At 42.4% G+C, this 11,529-nt stretch overlaps 1 protein-coding gene and 1 long non-coding RNA gene across 6 annotated transcripts in view; both read right to left on the reverse strand.

The window, feature by feature from the left end:
* Positions 1–3,410: 3,410 nt before the first annotated feature.
* LOC107665566 (uncharacterized) lies at positions 3,411–4,223 on the reverse strand. The gene is made up of 2 exons (XR_001631564.1): positions 3,718–4,223; positions 3,411–3,547 (listed from the first exon to the last, which is right to left on the reverse strand). It is a non-coding gene; the product is annotated as an uncharacterized LOC107665566 (long non-coding RNA).
* A 7-nt stretch (positions 4,224–4,230) lies between these two features.
* LOC107665525 (homeobox protein Meis2) overlaps positions 4,231–11,529 on the reverse strand; it is a 66,852-nt gene continuing 59,553 nt past the window's right edge. For 3 of the 5 annotated variants that reach the window (XM_016456460.1, XM_016456447.1, XM_016456439.1), the window contains exons 10-13: positions 9,343–9,401; positions 8,509–8,619; positions 6,711–6,796; positions 4,231–4,670 (exon numbers count right to left, since the gene is read on the reverse strand). In XM_016456460.1, the coding sequence (XP_016311946.1) occupies positions 6,738–6,796; positions 8,509–8,619; positions 9,343–9,401 (229 nt within the window). In that variant the 3' untranslated portion in view covers positions 4,231–4,670; positions 6,711–6,737. The remainder of the gene's footprint in view (positions 4,671–6,710; positions 6,797–8,508; positions 8,620–9,342; positions 9,402–11,529) is intronic. The other 2 variants (XM_016456470.1, XM_016456453.1) reach the window with 1 other exon arrangement.

Below are 11,529 nucleotides of genomic sequence, written 5' to 3' on the forward strand. Positions count from 1 at the left end.
GATTTCGTTTTTTTCTTTCTTTTGAGAACATCTCGGTGAAAGTCAGGTTTTGTCGCTTCTGGAGCTGAATTGTGGCCCCAAACGAGAAATAAATAAACACACACTGAGCTTTATTCTATTCGGTCACACTATTTTTTTTTTTTTTTTATGTTATTGCAGAAAATCCCACATGTTGTCTTAAATGTTATATTATTATTATTACTACAGTTTTATGCACGTGCAAGTTATATTTTATTTTTCATTAAACGGCTGCAATTAAATCGGATGCAGAAGAAGATTTTTTTTAATCATAATTCTCCGATGTAAATGGTGTTGACATTTGCAGATAAAGCTTTCGGAGGAAACCAAGGACACACTGACATTAATACATCTCAGTTCATTCGCACGCCACATTTATAGTCACAAAAATAGCACTGTATCGTCTTTCTGTTTCGATGCTTACAATCTTTAACACTGGTTGTTGTTTTAGATGTTCAGCCTCACCTCAGGATCATGTCTTCAGCCGCCCTTCATCATCCTCATCCTCATCCGTTCATTCACGGGGCAGGAATCAGACTCTCGATTATTGAAGCTGTTTTCATAACCGTGCGTGAGCACTTGTGTTCCCTTCGGTCGGATCAATTATAAACATACAGGAACGAGATTGAGAAATATTTCTACACTTCTGTTCATGCATGTATAGTTTCACCCAGCAGGGGTCGCTGCGCTATTGGCCCCGGGGTTAGTTCTCTCACAGCTACAGCATTTCAAGCACGCAGCATTATTTTATTATTTTGTTTTTCCAGTAAAATATTTTTTTTTTGCTCCGTAACCTCTGAAAAAATAACTTTTGTTTCAGTGATTAATATTTTTGCTCCTCCGTCTTTAAACACCCATTAGGTTATTTAATTTAAAAACATTTAATTCGATCAGACACTGATTAAAATCCCGCAGACATGTACTGCGATTTTCTGTTTCTGTTATGTATTATTAGTAGTAGTAGTATTATGCTGCCATATACAAAAACAATAGAAACCCCCTGAGAGCCAGTGAGAAGTATAGCATGTGCTTCTGCTGTTTGTGTGACGCCAGATCGCTGAGATTATTCATCTCTGATCAACATTAATTACAGAATTACCCGAGAATATGTCAAGTAAAGAACCCATTTAAAATAAAACCTTTTCTGTCAAGAACAATAATGATGATAATAATAATGAAAGATTCAATGATAAGGAAATAGACCTACAATAGCCTACAAAAAAATAACTATATAATAGCTACACTGGAAAAAATGATACTACATTTTTTAAGGTAAGTGGTTGCAATCGATTTATTTTCGCTACATTTAAACAAATTTAGTTGACTAGCTTTCAGCAAAATGTATTTAAATGTAGCTGAAATAAATTGATTGCAACCACTTACCTTAAAAAATTATTCGTAAATTCATTGAATAATTGTTTCAGTGTAACTACTCATTAATAATAACAGCATTAATAATAACTAGTATTGTTTCGAGAAATGGTGTTTATCTGATACAGCAGTGAATTACGTGCACGTAATGTGGAACCCGCTCATCCTATAGTTCATGTATTTTCTCGTAGTTTATTGTGTTTTAAAATCGCTGTGAAATTAAAAGCAAAAGCTACCGCAAATAGCCTGCGTGCGGATGCTGCGTGTGAATTATTAGAGGTTTGAGCTGATGTGAAGATCCACTGATGCAGCTTTTGTTGTTTACTCTGCTCACTGTTTCTAAACGAACAACAGAAGGAAGAGAAAGAGTGAAAGAGAGAGGTATTATTCCCCTGCATGTGCTTTATTGATCAGTGACTGTGAGCTAATGTCATTATCCTCATCAATAGAGAATCACTGTGATGCTGACAGTGATTAATGATCAGGGGCCTCTGCGCGTGACCCCCGGGGCCCACAGACACACACACACACACACACACACTCGCTCTCACACACACACACAGCAGATGCCGCTTCAGCTGGAACACGTTCTCTGCTTTATATGTGATGTATGTAGAAAACACGAGTCGCTTTCCTGAGAGAGACGCGCGTGGAGTTTGTGTCGATGTCTGCTGAAGACTTCACTTGCTCGTTTTCTCCTGTGTACTGCGAACAGTTCGTCTGCTTTTGTGTGTTCTTGCATTCATTCCCGTGACTCTGACATGATGATGATGATGGTGATGAAGGCTGGATCATCCATCATTCCTGTCACAGGCGCAATTCAATCCACCTCCTGTCCCCTATTAATATTAAAATCAGCTCACAATGATGCCGCCCTTCCTTTCACTGTTTTTTCTTTCTATTTCTTTCTTTCAGATCATATTCTAGAATTTCGAAATGAAATATTTGCACGTCTATTTTCTCGAATAAACAGTCGTTAGAATTATATTTGTTGGTTTATGATTCTTGGTTAATAAATAAACTTAAATAAATAGGCTACAATAAATTGAAATAATTTAAATGTCTATAATAACTGGCACCACGCTAAAAAACATTTTTCACATAAACATGAATATCTGCAGCAGGGGATCAAAACTCGTGTTTATTTGGTGTCGTTCGAGGATTTCTCCTGCGGGATATTTAGTTACAGTGATGTTATTATGTTGTAAATTAATAAATACCGTTGGTGTACATTTAAATGATTAATACTGTAATTCAGCTTTCCACAAATAATTAAAAACCTTCTGCTTTGGGGAGAAACGCATGTTTTCTTTTATTCATCGAGCGTAAAATCAGACATTCGGTGCAAACGAACCCTTCAGTAAAAATTCAGAGAAACATATTAAACATTAAAGTAACGAAGAAAGACTAGCTTTCACATCAAGCTCTTGAAACATCTGCCTGTGCACGTGTTTGTTTTTCAGTCCGAGGTAATATTGCTCTTTCCTGGAAAAGAGTTTTAATGCGTTTAGCGCGTTTCGTTCGTGGCGTTTATTGCGCACGTGAGCGTCCTCGTTGTTGTAATCGACAATTAATAATTTTACTAGCATGCATAAATGCTGTTTGTAATAGTAATAATAGCAGTGATGTTGTGCCGTGGCGCAGCGGGTGTAGTGTCAATGAGCTCCAGCAGGAGGCGCCGCGGAGACTCGAACCCTTCAGTCTTACACTGGAGACCATCACTGTCCATTACCCCTCAAACCTCAAACTGACCCTCTGTGAGGCCCGCAGCTCGAAGTCAGCGGAAGCTCTTGGGTTTGTTTTGTGTCAAAAACAAGAAAGATCGGATTTAGAGAACATTAACGCGCCATGATCCCGGCTTACACAACAACTGTGCACCATGCCCGAATTCTTTGTAAGCATATTAAATAAGAATAATGAATTATACATTATGCATTGTTATATATTAGTAATTATTTATGTATTACAGATTTGATATTATTTCCATGTGCGACACACTACAGCACACAAGAATACCAAAATCAAAAATGAAATATTTATTACAGCATTTGTGACTGAACACCTTTGAAACATCACGCCACAGTCCTCATACAAGTATTGAATGTATTTCTGACAAAGCTGGAGGGAGACAGTATTTCATCTTCTAGTGGAGCACGTGCTGAGAAAGGAAGGGGATCATGGACATAACAATATCAATGCCACAGCAGATCTGAAACTAGCAAAAACATTCGTCTTCAGTTGAGGTAAACACATAGAATATCTAACATGAAACAATTAATAGACTGAACTCTGTACGAAGTTTCTTACAATATTGTCTCAGCTTCTCACCGAGCTTTGAGTTCATAATTTAAGTTCTTGTTTTTTTTTTCATCCTTTTAAAGTTCACCGCGTCGACCGCTTCTCTGCTGTGTGCCAGAGAATCCATGAGAATGGCAGATAATACATTGATCCCACTGCTGCAGGACGGTGGTTTTTCTCAAGGATACACGTCCTTCATAAGGCTCTTACTCTGAGAGTCCGAGATACAAAATTAATAATAATAATATTAAAATAAAAACGTATAAAAGCAACACAATCCAGTGCTTGGGCAATTCAAACGAAGAACTACAGGGCAACATTCATTCATGGACCGAAAAGGGAAAATGCATGAGGAAAAAAAGAGGAGGAGGAGGAGTTTGGTGAAGAGAGCGGGCTTCAGTCGGCGGAAACTCTGATGGACAAGGCATCATCGTTATACCGGGAACCGTGGCCCGTTTCTCCCGTTATTGCCGCGATCGAGCTCCTCTGCCTCGGGGATCCGCACACACAGTGTGAAAAACATGGCAACGATTTACTATAAGTTGAAACATCCTCTGTTGATTTGAACAGACACCCAAAACTTTACAAAGTGTTTCTGTCAGCTCTTGGTCCTCCAGCAACAAAAGTAACAAACTTTCACAAGATAAAAAACGATCACAGCTCGTCTGGAATTCCACGAGAAGCTTCTAATTCTGCTGTCGGATGCTTCAGCGCATTCTGTTTTCCTTCACAAATCTTTCGTGGGGTTATTGTCCAGTATTGGTTGGTTCCTTCGGTCATCGGCCGGTCCAGCAGCGCTGTGGTCAGGGGGTCAGAGGAGTCGTGGTCGAGGAGGGGGTCTGTGCGTTAGCATGGCCACACGGGTCGCAGGGTGACGAGGAGATCGGTGTGACAAACACAAGAGACGAGGGGCTTTTGGTGGAGGAGGTGATGCCCACAGGACCACGCTGAGGTACGAACTCCCCCGGCACGCCTCGATTCACCTGAGATTCAGAGAAACACACAGTCAGCGGTGCCAGACCAATGCGACCACAAAGCCACACTTATCTCTTTTACTTAGTGTCCTGCACCCACCAGTAAAAAAACATCAAAAATTATATCTGGTGTCTGAATAATTTTTGGTTTGACTGTAGATGTAGCGTTCATTTCACTTATCCATCCTCAATCACGCAGCAGAACAAGACAGTTCAAAATGCATGCATTTTACGTTCTCTGGGAATCGAACCCATGTCCTTGATGTTGCTGGCGCCGTGCAGTGAAGTGATGTGGATCTTGCAGAAACAACCTAAACTTATCAGCGCTCAGAGCGGTCGAATCCCAGATGAAATTAGTGACAGAACAAGATTTAATTCAAGTTCCTTTACGAACTTGCTAAATTATTTAGGGGCTGGTTAACACCGCTCAGTGAACAGCGCAATATCTGCTTAATATACAGGACAAGATCTTACACGGGAAGCCATTAATTGAGCCGCAGACCATAAAGAAAACTACAAGCACAGATGCACGAGCTGTGAATCAGAACAGTGCAATCTCTAGTGTTGAGGTGCATGGGAACACATGCAGGACGCTAGTGTTTTGTAACGTGACCCCAGGGGCATTAACAAGTCATTTAAAGGGGGGACAGGGTCACTCCAAGGTCATCAGGCACTCGCTGCACATTCCTGTAACGCGGTACAACGCAATTAAAGAACAGCGTAGGCCAAGTTCCATTCTCCACGCATTCATCAGACATGCACGTGTTTATTAAAAAGATCTCATAAAATCTCGCGAAGCCGCAGTATAACCTGCAGCTCTTCCCTTTAAATGTTCAGCAGATGCGTGTGACGCCGTCTAGATCTGCATCCTTCAGTAACAGCACACCTCTCTAAGCGTGCTCCAACACCGATCATAATTAAACAGCAAATACGCCATATTGTGTGTGTGCATAATCGAATCAGAGATGGCTAATATTCCTCTGTATTAAGCTATTAATCTAATTGCTCATGAAGCATAAAATACGTTATGTAATTAAATAGTCTCAAAATTATCCGGCGCCGTATTAAAAATTATCCAAGCTGAGCAAATGTTATCTCTGCGGCTGTTTTAGGGAACACGCTCGCCACGTTTCTGAGTCTATTAACGAGGCGGGGGCTTCGTCACAGCATCGCTATGGTGACCTACAGGAAACTGCCGTCTATTTACATATAAAGGGTTCTTTTAATCAAGCAAAGTGTTATTATATTGAGGCTCATTGAGCAGGAAGTAGAGGTGTTAAATAAAATCTTCTCTGCCCTGCCACCTTTGGGACGCCATACGTCTTGTTTTCTCAAATGTCAGTGGCGCGGCGCCGGCGGGCAGCGTAATGGGCGTCTTAATCAGACGAGGAGATCTCTGCGTTTACATGCGGTCGTTCTTTAATGCCGTCCTCCCATAGCCCACGCTCTCCCACATCTGCAGATATTCCCATTCCATCTCCCTCCGTTCCCAGTAAAAAAGAGAAGACACGCGGCTTCCCCCGGTGAAGGATGGCCATGTCACCCGCCGTCTCTATATCTCTCTCCGGGAGCGTAATGTACTGCACTGCTCCCGTCTTTGCATATAAGATCATTTGGGCATCAATCCTTCCCCTGACGGATTTATGTCACTCCGAGGACAGTTTCACTTCTCCTTTTTTATCGCTTCACTGGAGCCCGCTTAATTTCACCCCGTCATATTCTACCCCAGGAGATGCCGTTTTTTTCCCCAAATGTCCAACATTTGCATTGGCCGCATGAGACGTGGAGCGTGGCGCCACTGCAGCGATAAATAAATTCCACTTTAGTGCTTTTCTGCCTTGTTTTTGTTCCAGGCCGTCCAGGAAACATCGCTCGACCCGCGTCTCACCTGACTCGTTCTGCTGCCCTGATATTCAGCAATCGCAGGCCGGCCGTAAAGCAGAGCGTCTGTGGTGTTATTTTGGGTTTTCAGGGGAATTCTGACAGGAAACGGACAGGAAAGACTTTTGAAAGAAAGGCGGAGGAAGAAAAGAGTCCCAGTGTACTTACTTCCCCCTTTTCTTTACTGTACAGCCGTTACATGTAGTGCCACTGGCCATCCATGCCCATATTCATGCCCATGCCACTCATAGGACCTGTAGAGGCAAACAGCACAGACAGTCAGTGCCCAAAACACAACCAAACACACAGGAGAAGAACAAACTGACAGCTGGGGAAATTGACAACAACCCAGAGAACTCAGGTTGTTCTTTCATTGCTCAGGTAAAGAGTTTTTTATTTGATTTGATTTAGTTTAAATCTAGATTAAAGGCACATCTCTTAAGCCAAGCATTCACATAATGCATCTCGTAACTTTGTACTTCAGCTCTATCTGATCAAATGCACATTTTCATTCTTTTGCTTGGGTTGAACACATCATCTTTGCTTGGTTGGAACAGCAGCTACGCTAATTTCGTCTCTATCTGCTTCTCTGTTTCTGCCCGAGTTAACTAGGAATTGCACAAGCAAGCTTCAGTCTGGATCCAACCCTTACGAAGATCTGAGATGAGCGAACACCTGAGAAGAGATGATGCCAACCCCCCAGAAGACGTCGGATGATGCCAACCCTGGAAGAACATTCAAAACTACCAAATTTTGCTTAATCGCAAAGTTTAATCGCAACATATAATCATTGCAGTTCACTGTCTGTTTGATTACGTGTAATTTGTAACTAACTGCATGATTCTTACTGTACATTTCTGCCATAGTCACCACTAATAACCTACTCCTAAATATAATCTAGAAACTTAAAATGTTCTGTAAAGCTGCTTTGCAATGATTTGCATCGTGAAAAGTGCTATACAAATAAACTTGAGTGGAATTGAATCTTCCTAAACAACAGTTAAAATCAATGAGGTGTGTTTCCCAAAAGCAACTACGGTTGCAAGTTCCGTCGTTACCAATAGATTTCAAGGGAACTTGCAACCATAGTTAGCTAACAATGCTTTTGGGAAACGCACTCATAGATAGCAGCTGAGATCATTCGAGCTTGAGAGAATCTAAAGAGAGATGAGTCTTTTGACTGCAGACTTCTGAGCAGTCTGAGATATTTTCTTTCCTGAAACTCTATGGCTGATGATACATGGGGGCAACCTTTTGAGCAATTTTGCTAGGCAACTTTTTTGAGCAGTGTTGCTTAGGCACTTTCCCATAGAGAATGGGTAATAAATTTCTATCTGGATACATTAGATTGGTCTGTGTCTCACCTGGTTGCCCGTTGACGGCAACATTGCTCAAAATGTTGCCCCTCATGTATCATCAGCCTGTGGGAGACACCTGAGGTTACTGGAAGAGAAACATCTGAGAATCAGGATGCCCCAATGTTTTCTTCAATTAAGCGCATTACTAAGACAGGAGTGTCCAATCCTGCTCCTGGAGGTCACCTGTCCTGCAGAGTTCAGTTTTAAGCCTCATCAAACACACCTTAACCAGCTAGTCAAGGTCTTTGGGATTACTAGAAACCTCCAGACAGGTGTGTTAGGCTGATGATACACGGGGCAACTTGTTTTTTGAGCAACATTGCTTGGGCGCTTTCCCATTGAGAATGGGTAACAAATTTCTATTTGGATATTTTAGATCAGTCATGGGTCCTGTGTCGCACCTGATTGCCCCTTGACGGCAACATTTCCCAAAGTTGCCCAGCAACATTGCTCAAAAAGTTGCCCAGTGTATCATCAGCCTTAGAGCAGGTTGTAGCTAAACTCTGCAGGACATTGGCCTTCCAGAGCAGGATTGGACACCCCTGGTCTAAAAGAAAGAAGTGAGATGTTGAAGAGGTGATCGTAGGAAGATGGTCGCTGGATCTCACCTGCCGGCCGGATGCCCATGTGTTGCTGTCCATCCAGCACGAAGCTGCCCATGGGCTGCCCCTCCGGACTGTACGCCGCTCCCTGGCTCACTGAAGGATCAAGAAGAAAACCTGAGTGAAGTCAAACGTGGACACCAGGGGAAGAAGAGAGAAGACACACCAGACAATCAGCGATTATCCCAGCAGCAGCCCAAACACAATCAGCCACACACACACACACACACACACACGCGCGCCATTCTCCAACGTATGCATCAACAGGACAAGAGGAGGTTACATCAACAGAATGACGTCTATCTCTTGACTTGCTTCACTGGTCTTGGGTTCAGTAGAGAGATCTAGAAACCACGCAGTGGTGCTGATGCTTTCGCTGAAACTTTGCGTGAAACTCTACATCTACATTCATGTGCTGGTGTTTTCATCAATAAAAACACCACTGCTACATGACCTGTCCATTTCATTCAATTCATTTGTGCTGGAATCATCCCAGCTTCAGCACAGCGAGAAACATTATCAAGCCATCAGTAACTCAAAAACTAGAGAATTTCATTTATGCTTCTGGTGTGAATTCATGAATGCTTATGCAAATCGCTTTCTAATGTACCATAACACAAAGAGAAACAGTGAAATGCTCCAGAATTACTGTAAAGTTCTCCTGTGGCCAATTAGCATTGAGATGCACTAATGTCCCTCTAACCAGCGAGATGGAGAAACATCCAATTAGATTCAATCTGCTCTCATTGGAGCGTAGACACGGGAGAGACGTGCTCAAGGACTCTCAAGTGAGACACAAACAGTGTTGAGAACATTTAGAGAAGATGAGATGATGTTTACCTGCTCGATTTGACTGGTCAATCATGGGCTGCACTATTCTTCTTCTGGCATTAATGAACCTGCAAACACAGGAGAAAAACAAGACCCATTACGTCACCTGCCATCACAAACCCAACTGATATAAAACACTTAGTAGCTTTAGTGTTGTAGTACTCAATTATGGACAAGACCAGACTAAATTTTGAGTCCAAGATCATAATTTCTGGAGCATTTGGACTCGACCTGGACTTGGATTCGAATGAGCTGGTCTTGGCTAATCATAAAAATATATATATCTTGGACTTGAGATGGACTCTTGTCTACGCGGTCTAGTCTGGACTCGAGTACTACCAGTCCAGGCAAACCAGAAAACAGCATACAACTCAGTAGTGCGGGATGGTTCATATATGATGAATTGAAAATCGAATTCTCTGATTTTAATAAATGAAAATGTTTGAGTAGTTTGCCAAAGCTCTGCCTTGTAGAAATGAGATCTGGAATGGATTCTCCAAGACAGCAATCAGATAAGTGCAGACGTTATCTGAAGTCTCCTGCTTCTCAGACATAATCTCACATGTGTCTTAAAGGACTCTCAGATCTGCCAAGAGAGATCACAGCCATTTCTCATCAAATGATCTGAGCTGTTATCCACATTAACTTTAAAGCGCTATACTCTTCTGGAGGAACTTCTACGATGAAGTTGATCATCAAACAAGCAACTTCTGAGACCACACTGTAGCCCAAACCTCACGCATGCACAAACATTATTCTTCATGTGTTAGCGCTCACAAGGCGTTCAGAAGGATCGCGAAGTTTGCGATACAAGCAGCTCTTTGAGTGGGTCCCCTGCCCCCTGGTAAGGGCCCATGGCAGGGGTCTCTCTCCTCTCCAGCTGTCTGTAAATGAGCTCCAGGCTTTCAGCAGCTATTGTTATGTCAGAGAGGCCATCAATTAGCCTGTCTGAAGTTTTATCACCAGCACGGCGGCAAATAAGAGCAGCTCCACAAAACCTCTCCTGCAGCTTTTGAGCGCCGGGCCGCTGGGGTCATCGGGAGGTCAGTGCCAGCCCAGGGAACCGTTTTAATGCGGAATGGGCCGTGTCAAAGGCAAACGGCCGCTCCACGCCGGGAGAGACCCGTACTAAAGGAGCGAGCGTTAAAGGCGCCCACATGTGTTTGATATTAGAGCGAGGGTTCGGATCATGCTGGGGCTATCCTGCATGAAAGAAGCGGGCGAGCGCACACAGGGCGACTCTATGGGACCGGTCATTAGATACAAGCAGGACTGGAATCAATTTGAGCTCTAATCTCTCCTGAAGCCGTCGTACATGCACTTACCTTCCATTAACTTAAACGCCCGCAATCTGCGCTTGCACAATGACATGCTGAAGTTCACTGCACGCACAGCTGGGAAAAGAGGAATAACTTTGCTTTCTTTGTCTGAAAGACAGGAGCGCTACTAAAGGAGCACTAGCACCGAGCAACAGACACTCAGATAGCAGATATAACTGAGTGACAGAAAGAAAATCATTAACATGAGTGTAAATGCATAATGTGTGGGTATTGAGATCATCTGTCACATGAACACACACCTGTATGATTCATCACTCACACATTTGTTAAATAAACAGCAGTAATTTATTATTGGGCTCTATTGAACAAATGTGATCGGTCCATGTCATTACCCTGTGCTCAAATATTTGTGTAAGATGACTCTAAACTGTACTGATTGTTTCCATTCAAAAGTGTGAGGTCAGTAAATATAGTTTTTTTGAAAGAGAGAAATTAATAATTAATTCTAATTCATTAAAAGACATTTATAATGTTATTATAATGTTACAAAATATTGCAAATAAATGCTGTTCTTTTGAACTTTCTATTCATCAAATAATTCTGAAAACAAAATGTATCACAGTTTCCACAAATATATGACGCAGCAACACACACACACACACACACACACACACACACACACAGAGTGTCTGTTTTGCCTCTCCAAACTGTTGCCACAGTAACCCTGCAGGAGCAGCCCAGCAGCGCTGCGGCCCCAGAGCGCATTTTATCAGTGTGAGTAAAGCCAATTGAGATTATCAGACCTGCCTCTGATAACACTGTTTCACCTCCTCCCATGAGCTGCTAATGGGGTGTGCTTAGAACAACACCCGCCAGCACACACACACACACACACACTCTCACACACACGCACACA

Source organism: Sinocyclocheilus anshuiensis, unplaced genomic scaffold (assembly GCF_001515605.1).
Source record: "Sinocyclocheilus anshuiensis isolate Anshui unplaced genomic scaffold, SAMN03320099.WGS_v1.1 scaffold237, whole genome shotgun sequence".
Taxonomy (NCBI): domain Eukaryota; kingdom Metazoa; phylum Chordata; class Actinopteri; order Cypriniformes; family Cyprinidae; genus Sinocyclocheilus; species Sinocyclocheilus anshuiensis.